Genomic DNA, 25,723 nt, shown 5'->3' with positions numbered 1-25,723 from the left:
CTGAGCCCTCTAAGCATCACAGAACTCTTCAGCTTTGCCATGAGCCAATGCGGTGCCTGTGCGCAGCCAGGCTCTGGTGGTGCTAAATGGTTTTGCATTTTGGATGGTTTTTGGTTTGGGCTGGAAATACTTTAAAGACCATCTAGTCCCAACCCCCTGCCCCACACAGGAGCACCTGTCACTAGGCCAGCTTGCTGGATACACCCCGGCCATCCTTCTCCAGAGGCTGACTCTCCCCACAGTGACACATCCCGGCGTAACTCAGCTSACCGCGGCACAGGCCACACGGAATGGCCGGGATCAGCCGCGGGGCGMAGCCCATCTCGGTACCTTTCCTCCCACACACGCTGGCACCGCGCTCCAGCGCAGCTTTGGAACCTCTGTCCCGCTCCGTGGGTCCGGGTTTGGAGCTGGGTTTGGGATCGGGATCAGGACCGGGATCGGCACCGGCACCAAGCGAATCTTCCCGGGCTGCCGGCGGCCAATCGCGGCCGCCCCGGCGCGCCCCTGAGGCGCCTCTGCCGCTGGGCATGCCGGGAGCTGTAGTTTCTGTAGTTTCCTTCTGGMGRTGCCGCCGTTCTGTGCGCGGCCGKGCGAACTACAACTCCCAGCAGCCCGCGGGGCCGCGCCGCGCCGTGCCCGGCCGTGCCTACGATCCCCATCGCGCCCCGCGGCGCCGGGAAGGAGAAGAGGCTCCGGGAGCGCGCGGGGCGGCGCCTGCGCAGAACGCGGCTTCCTGAGCGTCTGGTGGCGGCCGCCATTTTGTGGTGCCGCTTCCCTCTCCCGCTCGGGATCTGCGGCCGCGGGACCTGGCGCGGGGGCGACGCGGAGCGGGGGGAGCCGGGGCCGCCCGCACCCTCCTCACCTTCCCTTCGCCTCCGTGCGCCGCCGAGCCCCTCCGGCGCTGCCCCCGGGCGCGGCTGCGGAGAGCGGCGCTCGCCCACCATCATGGAAGACGACGGGCAGCCCAGGACCCTGTGAGTGGGGAGGGGGCGGCGGGGTGGGCAGCGGGCCTGGGGCGGAGCGGGGCGGGGGCTGGGATGCGCTCCCCGGGAGCGGGGCCGGGGCCTCGAGGGGTGCCGGGGGAGCGGAGGGAGCTGAGCAGGACAGAGCGTGTGCGGCAGGGCCGGGAGCGGGGTCCGGGCAGGGGGAGCGGGAGGGGGGCGCGGCGGCCCGCGGGGAGATTGCGCTGCACCGATCCGGGGAAAACACGGCAGAACCGGAGCTGGACCTGAGGTGTAGCGGGGTCCATCTTCGGAGCCTGAGGGATCTGTCCCCCGAGGGCTGGGGGTGCAGGCGGGGGTCCCAGACAACCCCCGGGGGTACAGGCCGCCCCGGGCCCCCCCTGCACGGCGGTCCCGGCGCTGGGAAAGTTCTTTGTGCTCTCCGGCGGTGGCTGGGATGGGGAGCGCCGGGAAAGCGGGAGGGATCGCTTTTCCCTCCAGCGTGTCACGGTGTGGTTCAATAACAGGGTATCGGGCCCAGCAGAAAGAAATAAGTGTGTGTTGGCCGTGTCTCTCCGGGCTGTTTAGCYACTTGGTGGCTGTCATCTCTTTTCTGTTTAAAAATACAAATTTGAGCATTTTTTTTTTTTGGTTGCTGTTGAGTTCTTTTCAGCTCTGCAGGTATGGTTTTGATGAATTTTCTTTGTCCTGTTGGCTTAAACGAGGGAGGCTCGCACTTGTGGTTGGGCACTTGAGAGCAGGGATTTTGTGTTGCTGCTGCTGMTTTTAACCAGTTCCCAGATTTACAGTTCAGCTGCCAGGGGGTGTTTCGGGTTCAGTGAGCGGTGCAGCGTTCGGGCTGTCCCTGGGAGAAAGGCAGTCCCATTCTCGRGCTGCCCAGATGACAAACACAGCTCAGGACAGTGCAAATGAAATCTTTGTCTATTTAGCTTTTGGGACAGTAGCCTTCAGAAAAGCTCTCAAAGATATTCTGGATTGAAAGCCACTCTAAAGAAATGACTGAAACAGAGTAAAAAGTCTCATAATTCTGTTTTCACTACCAAAATGATGACTTGGCATTCAAGGCTTCTCAAGGCAGTTTGTGTTTTTTTCTTTTTTCTATGTCTACAAAAGTTCTTTTAACTTGTTGGTAGTGTAGTGTAAGTACTTAGTTCTCACTCCCTGAGATGCATAATTTAAATAAGCACATCTGAAATGCTTTTTGTGTTGATTACCCAAATGATCTGAGTTTGCTTGGCCTTGAGAGTAGACCTAGCTTTGAGTGTTGGTTTAAAATGGGAGAGAAAAGGGCAAAGTCACACAGTGTTTTACTCAGTTTTATTTTCAATGTTCCATTCTTCGTGATTAGCTCTTTTTCTTTCTTTTTGACAACTGYTATGTTCCCCCTAAGTTTTAGAATGCTCTTTTAGTGCTAACAAGTTTGGRTACCATATTGGCCATGGGCTCTTCCCAGTAACACATCCATCAATGACCTTACTTAGTCACTAACAAGGAAAAAATACATTGGTACTAAGATGTCTGAAATAGCATCTCTACAGCCGCCCAAAATGGTTTATTGCACACGTGTGACTGTTTCATTTGTTACACTAATAAACAGCATGTGCATTAATTTCCTAGTAGTTCTGTAGTAACCACAATCACAAAGGGCTGCTCTCCTGTAATTATTTAAATGCTTTTTGCATGGAAGACAAAAATCTCGCTGTAGCGTTTTTTACATTTTACTTTCTTGTCACTACTTTTTATCTGAAATATCTTTAAATTTAAGATTGCAATTTGTGTTTTAAAGRTTATGATCCTAAGCAATGCTTTTTGTATAGRGCTGTTATGATYTCAYAAATAAAACTCACTGTCCCTCAAGAACAGCTAAAAATATTGTTAGTTGAACTTCTAAGTTTTCATTGTTTGGTTTATTTGGGGAGGGGAAAGAAAACTAATGAAACAATTTGTTCTTCACTATTTGACCATGTGCAAGAGYAGTTGATTGACAGTTTAAGCAGTACTTTATGAATGTCTTAGTTTTTCAYTCCTGAAGGAATAAATGAGATCCAAAACCTGTAAGTTAGGAACGATTTTTTATTTCAGCAATTGCAGGCAAGTTTTTTTTTTACTTATAGAAAGCAAAACCTACCTAACYACTGTTCACCTAATGTTTATGCCCATCTTAAATAGCTCAGGAACAAGGATTGTTTCAGTTCAGTTTGCAGTMCTTACGGGGCTGTTATGTTGTTTCTAGTCATGATAGGTCAGTCATGAASCTTTAAGAATTCAGAATATTCTCTGAGGCTTAATATAGAAAACAGACACCATTTGCATTTTTATTTCTCATATTTCTTAACTTCATAGAAGTATGAAGAACARTCTTCCATATTTTCTGCCAAAACCTTCCAGGAAGGGGGSCYTTTTKSMWKRWTTWWYMSMWKKWAWTTTTTTTGCTGGTCCTAAAATGAGCTGTGAGCTTCTGATTTTTTTTTTGTTTGTTTTAATAGAACACTTGAAARCTGTTTTGTGTGAGTGCTGTTAGATTTCACAGGCTGTATCAAAGTCCTGCTTCTACTTTAAAGTGGAAACTGAACTATCAGAAACTTGATGTGTTGCTAAYGTTATCCATTCTCACAGACAACCAGAAAAGTTCCAAATTTGTSTATTCTCGTTAATGCTTTAAAAAATGTTCAGTGTGGTTTGTAGGTATTCGGTGACTGCCCATGAAGTCACTGAATAGCTACAAGTTATCAGCCTTGCCATGCTGTATTCCAAGTCTGGAATGTGGATAAGGCTTCACCCGGATTCACTTCTCTTGAGCTTCCTTTCAGTTTGGCTCTTTTACAGSAATGTTGTCTCCTAGAGGAGACTACAGAGTGGATTTTTCTTGGTATCATTTTATTTCCAGTAACTCACTAGCACTAGGCAAAATTGCTGCTAGAATTTCTATGAGGTCTTGAGCACATCAGTTACCTTATTGCTGATCATSATTTTTTCTTTTAAATATRGAAACTGCCATTTCTTGCATGCTGCCTGAGAGAGAAATCAGATTTACTATCTTTCCTCAAAAAAGGATGTGAGGGAGTTTTGTGGCCCTAAAAGTACTGTCTGTAAATGCCCATTTCTTACCTCCCTGTTGTCTGGGATACAATATAAACCTGTTTACCTTCAAAAAGAGAATTTTTCTGCTCAAGCCAAAGAGTTTAGTTCTGAAACTCATTATAGGCTGATACGTGCCTCTTCTATTCTTTAGATAGTTCTACAAGATCTCTAAATTTCAAGTAGTTTGCTATTCTTTATGTTGTTAGGAGCATTCAAATTTATGTTAGGATATCTATCTGTAGGTTGTTGGGGTTTTTGGTAGCTGTTTGTTGATTGGTATTTAAGTGCTTCAGGCTTGTAGAAGAGAGCAGACATTATTTCCTTTATGCAAAAAGCCACAACTGTTGCTGYCCTGTCACATTATCCAAGACAACCACCTATAAAAGTTTAGTAAGTGCTTCTGTCCTGCTGGATTTTATTTATTTTTTTTAATTTTGTGTAATATATCCTCTAGAATGTGTCAGTCAAAAAAAAAAATATAGTAGAGTAGCATTTTAGCAATCTTATRTTTTGTTGGGGTGTGGTTCTGATAATTTTGATTTCATGAAKTAGAAGATGCTGTTRTGGTACATCATGTGTTAACTGAGCYGGAAAGGGGGAATCTGGAAGGAGAAAACTGACCATAGGTTGGCCATGTGTAGGGGGTGATTAGCATCAGCTGAGACAAGTTTTGTGTTTCCAGAAAGGTAAGGTTCCTAATGTGGTGAATATATTTATTTCTTTAGTTCTSTAGTATTAAACGTTCATACTGAAGATGTTTGCGTGTATGTTTTTATTGAAGTCATCTTTAACTGTAATGAAGGAGATGATGTTACTGCAGTCTGTTTAAAAAGGACATGAAAGTAACCATCAAGACTTACTTTATAGCCTATTGTTTCAAATTTGTAGAGGTTTGTATTCCTATATTTTACAGTTTGAGAGATTGGGGTCTCTCTGATTGTTGTCTTTGTTACATGAACCTTTATTGTGCAGTATTCTCAGGGTGTGTGTTACTGAAGTTTCAGAGTTTTAGCAACTTGGGAAGGGTGGGAATGCCTCTGACTAATAGTAATATTATGTACCAAGGCAGTATTTATCATATACATTTAGRGAATTAGTGGACCACTAGGATTTCACATCCCGTCTGAATCTGGCAATCAAGGTGATCCAGATTTTTACAAACAAGCAGCTTGTTTCATAGCTAAGGTTTATGATGCAACATTCTCACTCACAGCTATCTTGTTGAGGACATGGTAGTGTATAACAAAAACCCCATAGTATATCTTACATCTTCCAGCAGTTAAGTAAGTTTTCTTACACACTGCTGAGGAATGGCTTTCCCTGGCCTTTTTTTAAAAAAAATTTGGGAGACCAAGAGAAATTCTCCAGATTGATTTTCAGACTTCTTGTGTTTCCCAAATACATGTTAATATTACACAGAAGAGGATGATATTTGTTTTTTTCTTAGTGCTAGTTGTACTCGGTACTGTATCTAATTTGCAGTAGAAATAATGCTAATAAGACTTAACTGTATTTAATTTTAGTTTTATGTCAGTGCTGCTGAAAAGGCACAGTTATCAATAAATACTGTTCTGCAGCACACCAAGGAAACCACTACTAGCAGTAAGTTCACAGCACCACTGACCCTTAATGTTGGAATTCCTACTGGGATATCTGTTTTCCGTCTGATTTTAGTAGTATCTGGAAACGTTAATATTTCCACTAAAAGCTRTTAGTGATTTACAATTTAATCTTGATGAATGATTAACAAAAATTCAGTTAATATTTCAAAAAGACTGTATGGATAAATGTTTAACTACTAAGTTTTCAGAATAGAACTGAAAAGTCAGTGAGATGGATAATTTGTCCTGTAAGGGGTCTTAAGAGTTCTTCATTTTTTAACTTCTCTACTGAAAAGCTTCATAACGATACAGGCTTCTGTTAATGACTTGTGTTAATTCATACGTATTTAATAAGGAAGTAATGAGTACAGGAAAGATTTTAGTGGACATTCTATATTCAGGTGATGTGATACTTCAGTAACTCGCTCTGGATCTTGTAGCATGGAAGTCCTGACTGAGAAAGTGTAGAACTGTCCTGTAGTTGCTGAAAGAAGAACAACATAAACAAACATCTGTTGATAACATTGTGTGGTGTTCCGATGAAAACAAACATTGCCCATTTTAATTTTGCTGATCCGGATGAAAGTCCAGCTGCTGAGCACAGAAATTGCTTTTCAAAAGTTTTCAACGGGTGCCTCTTAGAGCAATTTTAGAGCACCTGTAGTTTGCTCAAAATAAATTGGTCTGTGCACAGACTAAGAAATGCTGGTTCAYATTTCTGTATTAACAGCTCAGGCTGACTCTAGTTTGCAGTTTCATTACATTCTATAATAGATGAGAATAAAATGAATAAAATGTATATTCTTTCAATTTCTAAATCACAAAAAATTCTGCTCATCTTATAGGTTGCACTTGAATTCCTTATGCCTTGACAGGCTTATTTGTAAAGATGATGAATGTCCCTCTGCTGTTGGCTTTTGACATTTGTTACTGTGACAAGMCTTTCACTTAACTGCTCACTTTGTKTATAATTTGATTACAAATTAGTCACATTGTTAAAAAGAATTTAGTTTTGTATTCATGACTTTCTCAGCCATTACTGTGACTTGGTACATCTAGGACTCTTACCTAAACTTGTTAAGTATTTCAAAACTTGGAATTATTTCTCAAGATTTACAAACTGACAAGAATCAAGAAGTCTGAGTGATATTAAAATAACACTGCCGGAATTTTGGGGGGCATTACAAAGGTAGAAGCTGTTGAGATAGATGCTGTACAGTGCATTCCTATGGCATAATGCTGCATAAATTTCCTTGTCTGTTGGTGAGTGGGCTGGCTTTCCAAATGTTCAGGAAAACAGAAAAGTTGAGTTGGTAGCTTGCAAGGCGGCACAATTTGTCCGAGAGCTGCTCCTGAGCTCATGAGAGTTAGATGTGTGTTTGTTCCCAAATTCAGAAGTACTCTTGACGAGATACTCAGTGGGAAGTGAAACTTAAAATATCTTTGCCCAGTTGGTTGCTTGTTCTACACAACATTCTTGAGCAATGTTCTTCATGCTTTTGACATCTCTGTGCCAAGGAAATGATTGGCACTAGGTGTTGGTGTCCAGTGTTATGTCTGAATCAAGCTTCACTTCTTGGTTGTGTGGCCAAYGTTGTAATTTAGAAACCATATGAATGCTGCCTTAAAACTATATGAAACAATTTGTTAATACTGTCTTTAAGATAGCTAAGATGTTTTAAAGGGAGATTTTTCTTAATCATTAAAATTTTTAAAACCAGAATTACATCTTAAAAGATGACAATTTCCGGTTTAAAATCTTGGTTTTTTTTGTTTCCTTGTGTAGCTATGTAGGAAACCTCTCCAGAGATGTGACTGAGGTTCTCATACTTCAGTTATTCAGCCAGATTGGACCATGCAAAAGCTGTAAAATGATAACAGAGGTAAGGCCTTTCACATCCGTGGGGGTGGCAAATTAATATAACTTTATCCTAAGTTGTTCAAAATAAATGGAGTTGAGGGCTTCTTCTGGCGTTACTGGTAGTGGGTTTCTTTGGGTCGATTGTGTTTGGCTTTGGGGATAACTCTTGCAGGAGAGACATGTTGTGTGCAGATCTTTTGCCTCTATGCCTGACATGGCTTTTTATCCAGCTGAGATTCCACTTTATTTAAAAGATTGTTACCYCCTCTTTTCAGGATCACATTGTTCTGATGATCAGAAACATTATTTCAAGTGGTATTCATGGCTACTTTGTACATTTTTTGCTTTATTTGAAAGTGAGTCTCAATAATTCTTTTTCCTCTTGAATAAATGGTTCTTTGCTATGGATGAAAAGTAAAAAATCCTTCCAAATAAGTTTGGCTCTTCCTCAGCCTTTTCTGCTCCAGTTCAAATAGCTCTTGTCTGCGCCAGTGCAAATATCTTTTGTCTGCACCTGTCTGTTCTTAAATTAATTTTKTCTTGAAACAAAGTGACAAAGTTTCCATAGTATTCCAGATAAGGTCTTTTGCACAGTGTTGGTAAGTATTAATGCTTTCTTGTCTCCATTGTAAATACTCTGATGCCTTTAGGGTTGGTAGCCATTTCTGTGAGCTTGTTRGCACATCCTACAAAACTTCTCTCTCCCTGATACTTTCCCTTCATTCTACATTTATAACTGCTAAGCTTTGAGCAGGCAAGGATTAATCAGAACGTCGGCTAGGTTTAAGCTTTGGTCCTTCATCTCTAGTTTCTGTATGCTCTTCCGCCTTTTCCTGCTGCTTATGCTTCAGACTAATTTGCAATTACTGGTTTCCTAAGGACAGTTAGAGTATTTTTTTTTTGTCAAGGTTGTTCATGAAAGTATTAAAAGGCAAGTCTTGTGACCAGACTTCTGTAGGAATGCTACTAGAAACTCCCCTGCGGGCTTCTTTTCTTTCAATGTATCACACTGCTTGTTTGTTTCTTTGTTTGCTCTTATCATGAGCTTGCTGCTTGTTTAATCACTCTCATCTTTGTCTGGACTAATAATTTCTCATGTGACCCTTTTCTCTGATGCATTTGCTTTAAGTTTATTGGACTAAAATAACAGGAGGCTGACAGATCACAGTTTTTTTTCTGAAGAAACAGTTTTGATTGTCATGTGCTCTACAGACATAAGGTGCTGCTGCTCCCACCTTTGGSTGGTTGAGAGCTGTTAGCATCAGTTTGGTTTCTTGACAATCAGATGAGAGATTCCAACACTCATTTTAACTTAGTTGAGGTTTTGTGGTTTTAAGATCTTTCCATAAGTGAGGCATCTTTATGAAACAARTTGTTCTTACCATTGTTAGTATCACCATCATGTTTTAAAAATCTTGTGATTTTTCCATTTTAACCAGGTGTATCAACTCTTTCTTTTGTAGAATATGTGACGTGCACACATCAAGTGTTGAATTATTTCAAGTGTTTCTTTTGGGGTTATATAATAGGGTGGTGGAACAGTATTTGTAGGTAGTTTGAACACCTAAAGATGTGAGTGTCTGCAAAAGAAAMTCTTCTCATGTTCARRCAAGTTCTCAGTGCTAAAGAAGACCTTCCTATAATCTTAAAGTAAGGGTGCACTTCGGTTGAAGCATAAACTGCACTAAATTTCCTAAAGAGGCCTTTAATGGGTTTTCCAGAGTAGTGTGRGAGGATGGTTGAATTAAGGCTTTCTGTTTTGGGACATCTGAGGTGAGTGTGCTTGTGGAGAACTTTGTGATTGAAACTGTTTTTCATGAGCTCAGGTACATTTTCTCTTATGTGTTCATTGTGCACCTGTTAGAGGCCCCAAGTACTGACAGTSTTCAGGAGGATGACTTCAGACTCCATAATTTTAGGTGTATAAAGGCCTTGTGATCCCTTCAGCTGTTGCATCTTAACAGCTTCAGAGGTAGACAGAACTATGTTTGAAGCTGTACAATTCAGTTTTAGGGGGAAGGATTAGAATTGTTCATCAGTGTAAGTGTTGAAGTAAGTTAGAAGTTAAATAGGAATGCTGGAAAAGGCTTCTCTTAACTTGTATTACAGCTGTGTTCTGCCTGGGATTGAGAGAGGTTGATAGGTGGCAATRCTGATGCCAAAGCAGTTTCTCTATGCTAGACCCTTCCCTTTCCATGTGAGAGGTAATTTTAGTTTAACATTAGTGTTTATCATCTTTTGGTCCAGGTATGTGCAKAGTAGTTAATGGAAATGTTTTGGTTAGAGTTTTTGTACTTATTGCATCTTGGAGGTAGATCAAATCCAGTGTTCATGTTGGCATTCTAGACATCCTTTCCACTTGATCAGCTTTTCAGAAAACTCTTCGTTCTTTGCACTTTATACTCTGGTACATTTATTACTTCAGTGATCTCTGTCAGTCACTATTTTTAACAGTGATTTGATAGGCCATCCTACAAAAACAGGTTGTACTCAAGGTTTAACAGAGTTACCACTCGATTAATATCCTTTTCCCTCAGTCAAACTACTTTGAGTTCCTTTAAAAGGTTATTTCCCAGTTGTTGGGTGTGGCATTTTTCACTTGAGACTGAGTCTATGCAGCTTCCAGGTTGCTGCCTGCTAGTGGTTTTTTTCAATCAAATAAAAGGAAACACTTCTAAAGTAGGGCAAGAGAAAATTGGTGAAAATGTATCTGGGGAACAAATCTTTGAAGCTTTCAGTATATGCATGAGGTAGTTTTTTGTTCTTCTCTCCATTCTTTCTTTTTTCCTCTCCTTTCCATCCAGTCTGCAGATCACTTTTCCAATAGTTATTTTTAGCTCAGTAAACTTCAGTCCTAATTCAAAGCAAACTATCCTTCAGAAATTGCTAGATCTTTAGTAAAAAGTCCATCTTAGTAATTCTTGCATTTAAGTGTAATGTCAAAGGCTATTTCATAAATCTGATGCAAATCATTCTGAAAGTTTCTAGCTATAAGTAATATATTTTCCTGGATTTTCTTCTCAGCAACCCGATAGCAGAAGGGTCAACTCTTCTGTTGGATTTTCTGTTTTGCAGCATACAAGCAATGACCCTTATTGCTTTGTGGAATTTTATGAACACAGAGATGCAGCTGCTGCATTAGCTGCTATGAATGGGAGAAAAATTTTGGGAAAGGTAAGTTACTCACATGGTAATCTTAGATTTAAAGAATATAGATTTGTGTGAAAGTATTAATAAAACAGTTGAAGATGTGTTAGCAAGATTAAATATTGATAGAATAATATTTTAAAAATCTTGAGACGAAAACGTAAGTCTTGTTTAGGAAATGTATTATTTGTGATGTTCTAATTATGATGGTGTTTTTAACCCACCCTTGAATGAACTTATAAAATGTAAGGATTTTGTGAATTTATACTAAATCTTATACTTGTTTTCAGGAGGTCAAAGTAAACTGGGCAACAACACCAAGTAGCCAGAAAAAAGATACATCCAGTAAGTAATGTAATGCCACAGTATCACTTCTACACAAATACTTCACAAAGTGGTAATAATTTATCATAAATGCATTTAAACGTAACTTCTCTCCTTCCCATCTAGTGTTTAATAGAATTTTGCAAACTAATTCTTCTGTTTCTGCTTTACAACTGGGGAAACYGGAGTGGACAGATTAAATTGCTGCTGCTCTTCACATGGAATCCTGAGCGTTCCTGGTTCCCAGAGCTGTGTGCAGAGCATCACTTTCTCAGGAGTTGAAACTTTAGATAGCAGTTAAATATTTGATTAGTAAATTATTTATTTTCAGATCACTTCCATGTGTTCGTTGGGGATTTAAGTCCAGAAATAACAACAGAAGACATCAAGTCAGCATTTGCTCCTTTTGGTAAAATATCGTAAGTATCATCATAAACATTTCCATTATCAGTCAGAAAATATGATAGTGAAAATGTGTTTCTAAGTTGAAATGTTATTTCTTATCTATTGAGATAATTTTTCTGCTGTTAATTTTCTTGTGGTGGGTGGGTGGGTGGTAAAGAGGGGTTATATCTCGGTGTGTCTTATGGTGTAAATACAGTAATGTAATTGTGCTCTGGTTTGCTGAAAGCAATGTGCTTTTAACCTAATTTATWTGCTAATGTCCTTCAACTTTTTATTAAAATTTAATTACTGCTCTAATTGTGACTTTTTGGTGTTGAGAATGTGTATAGAGTAGTGACTTGACARCTGGTATATGTTGTATCCTGGGTGTGGTTTATGTGCATTTTTGCTGCATTTTTWCATAGGCAGTATGGAAAATGGGGCAATTGGAATATAATTCTATAAGGCAGCTAGTTAATAACTTGGGAATGTTTTGAAAAAAGCTAATACTTACGAGAATGAAATCTGGGKTTTTTGATAAAAATGGGATGGATTRCAATTACAATATCTTAACGAATGGTGACTTTATAATATGTGCACATTTCTGCCAGTTAAGAGAATGTTTCTTTAAACTTCTCATGGACTATTCAGGTGATACTAAATCACCTGGTGTTCTAATTGAACATATTTCACATTACAAAGTCCTTGAGAGTACTAAATTATATATGTTCTTAAGAGTACTGCAACAAAAAAATCTGTTAATCTTCTAGCAGTTTATCTTTATAAAAATCAGTTGCACATGAACGTTTTTGTACTACTTTACAGGAATATATTTCTGAGAACAAAATTCTTATTTTTCTCTTGTTCTGTACGCATATTTTWAAATGAATCATAAATCTTATTTCTTACCTCTGCTGTTTTGTTTACTTTGCTTTTTGTCTCTTAATGTGGTAAGTAGTACTGTTTTAAAAAATCAATTTAAAAAGAATAATTCAGGTTTCTGTTTCTCGATCTATATTTATACCTGAGACCTGCAGTTTTTCTAAAGTCCAAGTCACAATTAAAAGTAATAGCATTCTGGTTATTTTGCAGAATTGCTCATAAGAATGGACAGGATCTTGAAGGCTAACTGCAAGGAACTGTGCACACTGGAACTCAGTTGTAGATTTTTTCTCATTTCTATTTATTCTTATTATACATTATTTATATATACATATTTTAGTATTTACATTTTAACATTCTATATTCAGTGCAGTTCTATATTTCCAATCATTTTAACTTACTCACTAAAATTTCTGTGTAAATTTGTTGTTTTCGTACTGGTGTGCTTAGCATTGTTGTTAGTTTTATTCTCCTTTCTTAAATTTCTGAAAATGTCAATTTTTCAAAATTTACAGCTACCCAAACTCCAAAATGATGGTAGAGAATTGACCAAGAAAAATAAAGAAATCTGTTAACAGGCCATGTATGCCTTTTAATTCCTATTTTTTCCTCTTTTTCGATTTTTTTAATATTTCATATATTTTGTATCACTAGGCAGAAGACATTTAACTATTTAGAAAATGCATGGTAAATTAGATAGAATTGTTACAGTAATTTATAGAACAGTAAACCTTAGAGGACCCTAGCCAATAGAATATTAGAAAAGGAAACTTTGTTTCTCTTATACTTCAAAATTGAACATTCTAGTTATAGCCAGTATAGGTTATGTGCATAGGTTGCATGTTTATTACATGTTATTTTTTTTGTCCTACTGCTTTTTTCTAACAGGTAAAGAAGCAATAGGGAGAGTTCAGGAATGACTGTAGTTTTAGGGCTAACTGAATTTATAAGAAAAAATTATGCTCACAATACAGTGTGTGTGGTTCCTTTTAGTTTTTATTTTGCAGGTTTTCAATACTACCCTCATATAGCTGTGCTTCTTTTCACAGGGATGCACGGGTAGTTAAAGATATGGCAACTGGAAAGTCAAAAGGCTATGGTTTTGTATCTTTTTATAACAAACTGGTGAGTAATCACAATGCAGGTTTAAAATAGTTCCTGTTTTCCATTTTTACTTTTGCCTGTTTGTGTATTTGCTGTTTATTGGACTTCACCCAGGGAAATTAATTTATGTGTACAGGAGCTGTATGTACATTCAAGACAGCGTGGGGAAACTGTAAATCATATTCCTTACGTATTTTGCATAGGTAAAACACACAGCTTCAGGATTACAGRCATACAAAGCCTGTTTGTGTGGTCAGAAGTCCTACATGTCAGATGTTTTTTGATCTTCTGTAAYAGTTATCTGGAGTTGTCATAATCAGAGAAAAAGTTTTCATTTCTTCATATTTACCAATGCYGTAAGATACTGCAATTGAATGCCTTGTTTTAGTGTAATTTTACAGTTACACTTAGTTCTGTGTTACAGCTGAAATAGGCAAGGAATAGCTGTCTTATTYCCTTGTACCCCTCTTTCCAGTCATAGCATGAAAATTACTGTATTCTTTTCAGACTGARTCATAAAAATCCAATTTTAAATTTGTATTCATTCTACAAAATTAATGGATAAATTCTAAACATGATACTAAAAAGTAYTGTTAACTTTGATTGCTGTTCATTCACAGCAGCTGCACATGTAGGGTTATGACATGACTCTTCTAAGCTGGTACAAAGGCCTGGTTTTCAGATTGTATTATTTTGCTAGAYTTGGGGAAGTGGGAAATGCTCCCAGACTTCAAGTACTCCAGCCTGAGGTCTCAATATGTACCACAGTAAAGAGAAAATTAAACTCCTGCCTTTGACTGGTTCAGTTCTGGCTTGGGCTCTGTTCCATTTTTGTCATAGYTATGATCCTCAAGCAGAATAGCAGCAAAATTCATCAGAGAGAGTTCCCTTTCCTAGTCAGTTTATTATGTATTCATGATGCTTTGGGAGCCAAGGGTGCTTGGGTGTTTTATTGTCTGGTGGTTTGGTTTTGTCTTTTATGTTGGGTTTTTCTTTTCTTATTGGWCATCTTTTGTAATTTCCTTGTTGTCTTTATATGTTTTCAAAATGAGCACTCAGTGTAATTAAAACCTAGAAAGATCAAGGTCCTGAGTTTAAGAGAGTTCCACCTGGAAACAGCTCACCTTCAACTTGTCCACATTTTCTTTATCCCCTGTGCTTGTCAGTTTTTTTCTTTTGTGCCCTTGGAAAAACATTTCAAACATATACTAACTATTCGCTCTGCCTGTCTTCTTCCAAAGCAATTGGGAGAAAAATTGCTTCTTGCAGCTTTTAGCAAACTTAGCCTTGCTTGCCAGGTGTTTCTGCTTACAATGTGAACTCAAAGATTGGCTTCAATTTCATATTCAAGATAAAAAGTCACTCTGCATGGGCCATGGACTCTTGTGTGTTTTCATACAATGACTTTAGTATGTAAAGGACTTACAAAGCACCTGTTGTGTGCCTCCAGGGAGCAGAAGAAACATTTAATGATAATTGTTTCATTTGAGTAATTGCTTCTGGCATCTGTGTGACCTTTGCACTTTTTTGGGCAGCTCTTGAACATTCTAATACAGATGGTTGTATAGTGTATGTATATATGGTATAGATCCCTGTGTGTGTGTACATGTATGTATGTGGCATGTAACAGGTAACATATGTATTATGATTGCTGTTGGTTTCTAACCTGTGTAGAAAATGTGTGGAAGTTTTTACCAAATTACTTCTGAGGGCCTTGTCTGTAAGAAATTGCCTTTGTGTTAATTAACGTTGCTTGTTCAGAATTTTGTACTTTTCTTGATACTGTTGCAAGTTTTGTTARTAGAATTAACTGATAATTTAATTAACACAAGTCTTAGGAGTAGATTTGTACATGGATCTTGTTTGGAAGTGTTACAACCTCTGTTTTAATCTCTTCAGGATGCAGAAAATGCTATTGTACACATGGGAGGCCAGTGGTTGGGAGGCCGCCAGATCCGAACYAACTGGGCAACAAGGAAACCACCAGCCCCCAAAAGTACACAAGAAAGTAAGAACTTCATGTCAYGCTGTGTTGTGTTTGCTGTCTTGTCACTGTTCAATGGGGAAAGAAAACAGAAGCCAAAGTCATGTCACTTAAATATCTAGCTTGCCTTCCAGATATTAAAGAATAGTTTTGGATATTGTATCAACATAGTGGTGGCACTACTGGTCTATCATAAAATATAGAATATGTTTGTTAAATGTGAAATTCATGCTTGTGTACAAGGTAAGTGTCTGGGTTACTGTCAGCCCACTGCTGAAAACCAGCCTTCTCTCTTTACAGATAATACAAAACAGTTGAGATTTGAAGATGTAGTAAATCAGTCAAGTCCAAAAAATTGTACTGTGTACTGTGGAGGAATTGCCTCAGGGCTAACAGGTACAAAGTGTTCTATTGATTTTTTTATTATTGAAACTTTTTGGACTGCAGGATGATTACTAATGCAGAAACATTTTTTGTTGTAGATCAACTTATGAGACAGACTTTTTCACCGTTTGGGCAGATTATGGAAATAAGGGTGTTTCCAGAAAAAGGTTACTCATTTGTCAGGTATGGACAGAGAAAGGAGAATCTGTGGRTCTGTGCATGTAGAGATGCTTCATCTTTCTGTAATTTCACTTGRTTGAACTTGTCCTGATACATTAAAAGCTGTCCCCATATATTCATAGAAGAATTTGGAACTTGTAAAAAGGGCCACCAACATTTTTAGCTGAGAAGATGAATGTTCGTGAAAGCAGATGTTTTTCTCTGGATTTCCTGCATGTATGGAGTCATATGGAAGTACATAAGCATAATATTATTTTGTTTTTGCATTCTTTAGGTTTTCAACCCATGAAAGTGCAGCACATGCTATTGTTTCAGTTAATGGAACCACAATTGAAGGACACGTTGTTAAATGTTATTGGGGTAAAGAATCCCCTGATATGACTAAAAACTTCCAACAGGTAACTGTACTTAACCTTTTCTTTGTATCACAAGAGCAATTKTGTTTATACCTGTAATGACTTCCCAGTTGTAATGGCTACATTTTATGGTGGAGTTCTTATGAAATTCCATGTTCTGTCTCAGTTATGTTCCAGTTCATCAAATTGGGCTAGTGATTTTGATGGAATATCTGTTACTGTCTTCTGGATATGATCCAAGATAGGGAGAAACTTTGAGGTAATTCTAATTCTTGCTGTTTTGCTAACTGCAGATTAGGTGGCTGTCCAAGCAGATAGTCTTTGGGGTTTCAAGCAGACACAAATATATTTTTCAGTACAAGGATCTAATTAAGTAAGATGACATCTTATTTTTCAGATCTCATTAWTGCTTGTTTTAGCTCTCTGATTGATATAGCCAAAACTTTGCCTTCAGCAGCACAAATGCAAYATAAACCATCTCTAGAACCTGAAGTACAATGGATTATTCTTTCTRCAGGTGGATTACAGTCAGTGGGGGCAATGGAGCCAAGTATATGGAAATCCACAACAGTATGGGCAATATATGGCTAATGGGTGGCAAGTACCATCATATGGAATGTATGGCCAAGCATGGAATCAACAGGGTTTTGGAGTAGAGTGAGTAATTACATTTAATTTTTTCAGAATATTCTGGGAACACTGTATCTGAGTTTCAGGCTCATTTGGGTTGAGGATTGCACAAGGTTTCATACTTAGGGGGATTCCTGTGTGCTTAAAGCTTATGTTTAGTGCTTGCCATGGAGCAGATACAGGGGTGAGTCACTCTGACTTGTACCTGATGGCACATTTCGTGTGTGTAGTGGAGGCACAAAGACCACTCAGTGTGGTAAAGTTTTGGGTGGTGGTCTTGTCTGGTATCTAAATATATTCTGGATTCTGACTGGAGGTGATGAGTCTGAACCAGGAGCCCAGGTATTTGCCTAGAGGGAGAGAAGGACCTACACACAGATACTTGTGCAGTTTCAGAATTTGTGTGGGCTTTTAATAATGGATCTCTTGAGGACTTAAGTCTTTACAAGAACTCTTCAACATAATTTTGAATGAACTTGTTTGCCTAGTTCTTCATTATCTGGTGCCAGTTAAACATATTGARCCCTCATGAACCTATCACTGGTGTTCATGCCCAGAGGTACTGGGTATTTTTTTGCTTTTCTGCATCACTGATGTTGAGTTCCACCCACCTGTGTTTGTACATGCCTTTGGAGGCAGGTGCCATATGCAACTGGTACCCAAGGTTCGTGAGTTTATTCCTTTGTTCTTAAAAAGCTCATGATATTTTTAGGAATCACATGTTGTAGTGCTTAACCTGAMTTACTCATTAAAAAGAAGTTATTTATTTTGATAAAGTAATTGTGTAGCATGTATGTTTTTATGTTGGGTTTTTTTTTAAGTTGATTTCCCCACTTTTTGACCATCCTGTTTCTTTTTAAGCCAATCTCCATCTGCTGCCTGGATGGGTGGATTTGGTGCTCAGCCTGCCCAGGGACAAGGTGCTCCTGTAATACCTAACCAAGCTGGATATGGTATGGCAAGTTACCAAACGCAGTGAGCTGGGACTCTGTTTTAAAGTGTGTATTTCATGATAGGCTGCAGTTTCCAGTGACATTCTGAAGACTGGAATGTAGACAATGAAAAAAAAAAGAAAATATTTATTTTAAAAATGGAAATGTTTGGAACCTTTAGCACAGCTTTGCTTTGGTGAAGGACACAAATGTCTTCTAGTTCTGCCTTTTTAAGTTTTTGTTCATGATGGATATGAACATGTTTTTCTTTGTGTACAAAAATTAAAAATAAAGTCAATAAAGACAATTCTGACTACAAATTTTGATATAGTAGGAGAAATGGCTAATGGATTTGATCTTTAGGTTACCATTCCATTTTTTTTTTGTTTTGTCTTCAGTGTTTTATATCATTGTGCTTTTAAGAGAAATGACATTGAAAAACAGCAAGTTGCTTTTAGTTGAACACACATCCTGAAATAAACTGTGGACCAATCACTACAACCTGCGAGACAGTATTGAGTTTTCAAGAAACCTATGGACATAGCTCAAAGTATATGGAGGTCTTGGAATAATTTTTTAAAAAAATATTTAATTTTTCTACATGCTTACGGAAAACAGTTGATACAACGAATAGTTCAGTCTGAAATGAAAAACAGTACTGTCTGAGGAATTTCACCWAACTTTTACTGTCCACATTCAGGCACACGTTGAAGCTTTTCAGAGCCGGTTTGCTTGTTGAAACTGTAGTAGTTTACATTTAATTTTGAGAAGTAAAAAAACGTTTTTACAAGTATGTTGTTTGTATTCAAATCAGACAGTCATACTTGGGCTTTTACATAAAGTTTGAAGGCTACACATTGTAAATATTTCATAATTACAGTGTTTCAAAAGCATGCTCAAACATAGAAGTAGCAATGTAATTATTCAAAGTAATACTTAATATACTCTACTGCTTTAAATGCAGTAGATTGACAAGAATGTGCAAGACTGACATTTCCAAAGTTGGCTATTATGTAAAGTTACATAAAGAACTATAACAAAGAGCCTTAATTTTAATTTCATAAATCTTTAATGCATCACCTTTTTGTCATTAGAAATACAAATTTTTTGCTTTACATTATTTGGTATGTAAATACCTTGGTTAACAACCTTGTAAACCTATTTCAAGGTTATTATAAGTTGTATAGTATCTTGAGTGTTTTGAAAAATCTTGATGTTTTTTAAGTCTAGAAATATTTTGCCCAAGAATTTTTTAACAAGATTGTTAAAAACATCTTATTTTAGAGACTATTCAATGTGCCATTTGGTAAATGGAGATGCAGTTGAAACAGTACACTGAGTTGTGACTTATTTTTAATTAAAGTTTTTGTCTTTATGGGTGGTTTGCATGTGATGAACCTGTACAGAGGCTGGGTTGTTTGTGTACTGAGTGTGTAAATGGATAAATCATGAAGATGTTTAAATGGTATACTTGGGTTATTTCTGAATTATTTTATGGATACATTGATATAAACTGCCTCAATAAATTTGAAGTTGAAAATGAATGTAAGTTAGATATAAGTAATGTGTCCTCCCTGTGACAGCTAGAGGGTGCAAATGCCTCAGCTGTAATCTGGATTGCTGAGGCAGGCACAGTTGGAAGGGAAAGAGTAGGATTTGCAGTGGTAGTTCAGTGAAGCAAACTTGCATTTTAAAAGAAACAGTTTGATTTTTAGYGATGATAGTTCTAAGTGAGTGTCTGAGAAGCTGTATATTTTCTCTTTTCTGTTTCTGACCATGCAGGTGTTGCAAGGTAGAATAGTCTGGTTTGAAATGGAGATTTGCAGTTGTGTTAAACCCAGCCAGGYTGTGCAAATAACTACACTTATTGCTGTAGCAAATCACATGAGGGTTTTCTTTCCTCGTTTATTGGCGTGCAAAGTAGTACCTTGACTTTTAGATGAGGTTGAAAGTGAGATGTAATGGAAGAGCAGTTTAGTCAGTTGGCTCAGCTGCACCAGAGGTACTTTTGACTCTGGGCATCTACTGCATGCARTAATGACTGAAGTTAGTGTGGAACCACGAGTGCTCTTGATGGCAGAATTGGCCCTTTATCTCCATTTCTCCTTTATGGTATATGTAGTGTCTTTCCACTCAAGATAGGATCTTGTCTACAGGATTCTTGTTTTTCTATAAATTTTGTATATATGTGTATATCTACGCGAGGATCGGCCTATACATTGTAGTTTGGAAAAACCTCTCAAGTCCGTGTTTTTGTTACACTCAGCTGGTTTAAAAAGTCACGAGTCAGWAGAGATATGAACTGTGAGTTCCTTTAGGGTTTCTTAGACTTCACTTGAAATCTGGGGTTTCTACATCCTTCTAGGTGTTTGCCATGCGGCTGTTCTGGGTGCATGCTGGTGTGAAGGCAATTTGTTCTTTAGGCGCTACTGAAGATTTAGATGATGCAAGTACATTGCCACATAAATGCCCATATAAATGGGTGTGAGATTAAGGCAGTGATCTTTCAGGTCTCAATGTGTAGATCACTTTAAATCTGATTATTTAATATGCCTGCTGTAGAGCTGGGCCGTACCTGACCTGTATTTCAGGATGAAAGATAGGATATACCTTCTGATTTAAGTCTTTTGTCATTGATTTTTATACAGCTTTTCTGTAATGGTGATATTTCTTCGCAGACTGCTCAAGGTATGGGAGTCTCCAGTGTCCTTTAATGTTTCTCTAGCACTGCGAGGAAGAGTTGTAAATTAGATTGCTTTTTACTCAGTAGCATTCATAAATGCATCACTGACAATTTTTTGGCACCAAAGAGCCTCTTGCACCATACTGCTTTTATGAGTGACACTTACACTGTTGTAATTTCTCTAACTACAGAAATCGACCACTACCTAACYCTTACCACTAGGATTTGGATTTCAAAAATACTGATTTATTATGGCTTAAGTTGATGCGTGCAACCTAAACCAAGGTTGTAATCTGCATTTGCAGAAAATGTTCAATAAAAGTGAAACATGATAAAGGGCTTATCCTGTATTTGTCATCTGTCAAAGCATTGTCCCTCTTTGCTGTAAAACTGACAACAGGCAGACAAGGCTGAACTTGTAAACTATGCACTTGCAATCATGTAAAAGATGTTTTATTTAAAAAATTTTCCTATGAAATCATTTTGTATTTTGCAGAGTTGCAGTAGTAAGGCTGTAAATCTAAGGTTGCCTGTAGCTTCTCATCAGTCCTGCCTCCTTGTGTATATTAGCTAACAGTTTTTAGACATACTTTCCTGCAGAACCTTCTTCTTACTATGATAACTTCATRAGAAGCTATTCACTGTACCAGAGCCATTGCCTTCATTTCACTCAAAAAAGTCTCACAGTGAATAAGGCTTAGTTTTGCAGAAAAATARTGATTTGTTTTTCTTGTGTTTGTACACAAGGAAGCAGACTTAACTGTATGGACATGATTAGTGTCTGATACTTCTTAATTATCTGACTGTTTTTGAACAAGGGCACAAGTGTTTGTTTTAATCACATGAAACTGTTTCCTGGTCAGCAATAAAAGATTTTGTTGCACTGTTCTTACATTGCAAGATACAGGCAATCTTTTGTTCAGTATACTTTCAAAAAATGGATGGGGTTTGTGAAGAACTGCCTTGTTCCAGCTTGAGTCTTCATATATAGATGTAATCTGGGATCTGGATTGCGGCTGTAATRGCAAAAGGAAGTTCTCTTGAAAGTGAGTGAGAATTCATTTGTTGTGATCACATGTGGTGCCTGTCCCACATTGATAAATTTAAGGGTTTCACTATGTAATGAAGTTTCTGTTCACAGAAAGGCGACTGCAAGGCAGTAGCTTCTGGGAAGATCTTTGTCGTGTTTTATTTCAGCTGACTTCTATGAATCTAGTTCATTGTTTAAAAAAAAAAAAACCTTAAAAGTTGTTCTGCTTTTCAGTATTACATAGATAAAATCTCACCCACCTGTACTATGATTTCAAATCAAAGACAATGCTGAAGTGTTTACTGAGTGTTTTACTTGGAAAAAAAAAAACAGGACTTCATATTGACAAGTGAACACTGATTGTGTTGTCCTTTTGAGGCTGTGTGCTGATGTAGATCATGGATGTGTGAATGACATACTCTGCTCACTGACATTTTAAGGGTAATGACTCAGAACGTTAATTTGACATCAGTAATGATTATTTGAATACAAGTTATTCTTGCTTAAATACACAGCTCCTTATGCTTTGATTAAAGCTGATCTGAATCTTACTGGTTATTAAAGTATTCTTGATGTGCTGTGGAAAGAAACATGGTTTTGCCTTCTATCTTAGTGTTGAAGCTGTCAATAAGGCATGAGAACTGCACAGACTATTTTTTGTTTAGAAGAAAAACACTTAATGGAGTTGTGTCAGGGAAYTCAGTGGAAGCTGACTCTGTGTACTGATGTGTGCTAGTGTTTGAATGTTTCCCTTCAAAAACAAGGGCTCAGTCACCATTCCTTGCATGAATCTAGCTCTCACAGATCCCAGATTCTCAGCAGCTGTCTTTCTCTGCTGCTGGCATGGAAGAGAGGAGGAGGAGGAAKGGGAAAGRTGGTGAGAGAAGGTGGTAGAGCAGTGTGCCTGGTGCAGCAGCAGCAGTGCCAAGGCAGACTGTCAAACACATTCAGGATCTCAGCAGGTTTACACAGATACTGCAGCAGTACCCCAAGGCTTGTGGCCATTCAGACACAAACATGTTTTACCTGCTTGCTTCAAATTAAGTGGCTTTAAAATTCCTAAAGTAGAAAGCACATAACCTCTTTGGTTTCTCAGAAAGGAGGTGCATATTAAACAGCCAATCTAGGGCACAGAAGGTGAGAAAACCCATAAGAGAGCAAATTGCATTTAGCATCTGGATTTGGAGACTTGCTCAATGTAGACCTCTGGGCTTGGCGTTCTGTGGTGTGTCTGTATTGACCTTTTTGTTGGAATAATTGAAGAAGTTTCACATACGTGCAGCTGCTTGTTAAATGTCTTCCCATTCTTGACAACTTCTGGAAAGGGATGGATAAGAGCTGAAAAAGAATTTTACGTCTTCCACCTGAAACACTGGATAATACGTTTCCTGGTTCAAAATTTGACTTTATACCTYTACAGAGTTGGCTCTATTAATATCACCGGGGATGATGAAAAGCTRCTGTCCTCCATTTGAGTAGCTACTTCTTTATAATGGGGAATTATTACTGGGTTTCTGTCCCATGAAAAATGCTCTTCATGGGTTTTTTGTTCCTTTCAATGGGGCGGATCTTTTTCACTCCATGAATTATGTTTCCTTTAATGCTGGGTTGTCAAGCGTTGTCAGAAATAAATTGATAATTTATTGCTTATTCCAAATTTTCCAACTCAGGTACTGACTGGCGGGGAGGGAATCACCCTCTTAGTTATTAAAAGGACAATATAATTTTGAAATATACCTTTGTAGAACTATTTCTACTTGAGTTTTACTTGCACCTGAAAGCACAAGGAGTTTACACAAATACACCTTGGAATCAACAGCTTTGAACCACTATTCCATCCTGTACCTGTTGTACAGTCAAAGGCTGGAAACATTTATGCCTTCCTCTTTCCTGTGGTAAATTGCAAAGCTTGTTTTCTGTACAGAATAAATCTGTTCTCAGCATTTGCAAATRTTCAGAGAAAGCTGAGGTGCAGTATTTTCTGAACTCTTGCTGTCTTCGTGTGAATTGGGGATTCTTTTATTTACAGGTATGTGCTGTGGTTTTGTAGGAGAAATTTCTGACGTCTAGAAGTGTGGCTGATTTCAGACTCAGGAAAATAAAATGTGAATGTTTCTAGGATACTATTCCTAAATGAATCTTGCCTTCAACTTGGATTTATGTATTCTATGAAACAAGGATATGAAGGTCCAAAAACATCTCTCAAATCAGTTATAATGGACATTTTCATAGGGCACTTATCTATACAAACTTTCAGTATCCAGAAGCGTAACAGCTGTTCACATGTATTGCTAATACATTTTGAAATTATCAATACCAGATGACCAACAGATATTGCTGAATATATCTGCATTTCGGAGAGGTATGGCCAATACACAAGGTGATGCTGTGTTCACATTGACTTCTGAAAGAGTTCCTTCCAGCACCTTTTTGTTTTGTGGGTTTTTATGGAAGAGCACAGAAACTGTCCYACAAGATGTATGCATACAAATTTGCCTAGGTATGTGATATTATACTTTGAATTAATGTTACGAGGTCACAGTGTCTAGCARCAAGTGTCTGACAAGTTGCATTACTTTGATGTTTCCTTGAAATGCTTCTGCAGCAAAATCTTACTGAAAGGTATTTCTGGAGTCTCTCCTGTCTGTGACTTCTGAGTAAAAGGAAGACAAGATGCAAGATACTTGTTAGAGGGATCCAGGTATGTCTGAGTTTACCAAGGCTGTAGAAACAGACTTTTGTAATTATTTTAATTGTAGAGAATCATATGGATACTTAATTTTGAGCTCTGATTCAGTTATTGTTAGGGCTGTGTATTGCTCATTTTTCACACCCTGTTTTGCTGTGTTTCTCACTTYTATTATGTTTCTAATTGACAGAGTTGTACTTTTCGTGCACCAGGAGACAAATCTGTTGTATTTGTCTCTGGTTCTTAGCAGAAACACACTGACCTCAGGTATAATTTTTAATATTCTCCTGTATTGTAAAAATCTTTGATTTCTGTAGTTTGTATCTGTTTTAATATTTACAGATGGCTAATGAAAGCATGTGTTAAGTTCTTTTTTTTTTTATTTTATCTGCAGGTGTATACCAGACTGAACATAATTCAAAAAACCTGGGTTTTCTTTACTGCACCCCTCAGTCAGTCCTACCTATATGTGTAATCCAGAAGGGCTCAGAATGCTTTTAGGATTTTGATCATGATTTCTTATTTAATTTCTAGTTGAATATATGACTATTTTACCAAGTCAGGATTTTTATTGCTGTGAAATTGCTTATTGAAAACTGTATTTCTTCATCTCAAGACTTAATTCATAATGCTGTTTTATTTTCTGAAAGCTGGGTTTAAATCCTGCAGGTAAAAAAAATTATATAATGGCCTTTGAAATTTAAAGATAATATAAAAGGAAAATACAGTTCTTTCTTCTTTAGAGAATGAAGTTGAAAAAAAAGTAAGACTGGTTTAGCAGTAAGATTGTTATCAAATTTAAATACACATTTAATACTAACCTAACAAAACATTTTCTTCCCTGTCAGATGCAAAGAGCATAGACCTGCAAAAAAATCACAATCACACTTGAATTCCGAGTTTTGAAACACTTGGTCTTATTTCTTTCTGAGTACAATTTATGAAGAGGTGTAAGTGCAAGTAGTGTAAGGTAGGAGCACTACTGGAGTTACTCAGCCAGTAACTCCATTTCTGCATGTTTAAATTCACTGCCAGAGATTTGCAGTCTGTATTTTGGCACACATAAAGCTGCTGGAGTTGGAGGTACTGAGGAATGTTCCRCAAGATTAGGGATAAAAATTGACCCTGTGAACCTCCTTATACTAGAAAGTATTACAAAGGAGTGAGTCAGAGCTTTCTGTGAGTTCAAAGTCAGGAGTGCTGSACAAATTCCCCTGATTTATTTAGGCAAGCCTGAAATAGAATATAGCTCTCTACAAGAATTCTCTTCAAGGCTGTTTTATGCCGTGTACCTTGCAGGAAGATTATGTTTAAATTTGCTCTGTATGTGTCTGTATCTTATTAAAAGATTAAAACCTTGTTTTATTATCTGCTCTTTTACTCTGGTATCTGTGAATCTTCAGACAGTAACTGCATTTAGCTAAGACTGATGCACCTTTGAAACTGAAAGTGGCTTGTTGGTTTAAAGTTAATAAAACTCAAAAGTGATTCTTGGCTTTGAACTGT

The 25,723-nt window shown here is 38.0% G+C and overlaps 1 protein-coding gene across 3 annotated transcripts; it reads left to right on the top strand.

Moving 5' to 3' along the window:
• The first annotated feature begins 733 nt into the window (after positions 1-733).
• Positions 734-24,582, top strand: TIAL1 (TIA1 cytotoxic granule associated RNA binding protein like 1). Of its 3 annotated transcripts, none has more exons than XM_057379259.1 (12): positions 734-977; positions 7,434-7,530; positions 10,584-10,682; positions 10,946-11,000; positions 11,311-11,398; positions 13,295-13,370; positions 15,249-15,357; positions 15,634-15,729; positions 15,816-15,900; positions 16,172-16,295; positions 16,771-16,910; positions 17,745-24,579. In XM_057379259.1, the coding sequence occupies exons 1-12, from the start codon at positions 949-951 to the stop codon at positions 17,860-17,862; spliced, it is 1,116 nt and encodes a 371-aa protein (XP_057235242.1). In that variant the 5' UTR covers positions 734-948; the 3' UTR covers positions 17,863-24,579. The 3 variants fall into 3 exon arrangements, with proteins under 3 accessions (XP_057235242.1, XP_057235241.1, XP_057235243.1); XM_057379258.1 differs by having other exon boundaries at positions 10,533-10,682; XM_057379260.1 differs by lacking the exons at positions 734-977; positions 7,434-7,530; positions 10,584-10,682; positions 10,946-11,000; positions 11,311-11,398 and adding an exon at positions 12,520-12,828 and having other exon boundaries at positions 17,745-24,582.
• The last annotated feature ends 1,141 nt before the right edge of the window (positions 24,583-25,723 follow it).

Source organism: Malurus melanocephalus, unplaced genomic scaffold (genome assembly GCF_030028575.1).
Source record: "Malurus melanocephalus ecotype Western Australia unplaced genomic scaffold, MMel_1.1 scaffold_397, whole genome shotgun sequence".
Taxonomy (NCBI): domain Eukaryota; kingdom Metazoa; phylum Chordata; class Aves; order Passeriformes; family Maluridae; genus Malurus; species Malurus melanocephalus.
The sequence above is the reverse complement of the archived record's forward strand: the minus strand, read 5'-3'. Positions and strand labels throughout refer to the sequence as shown.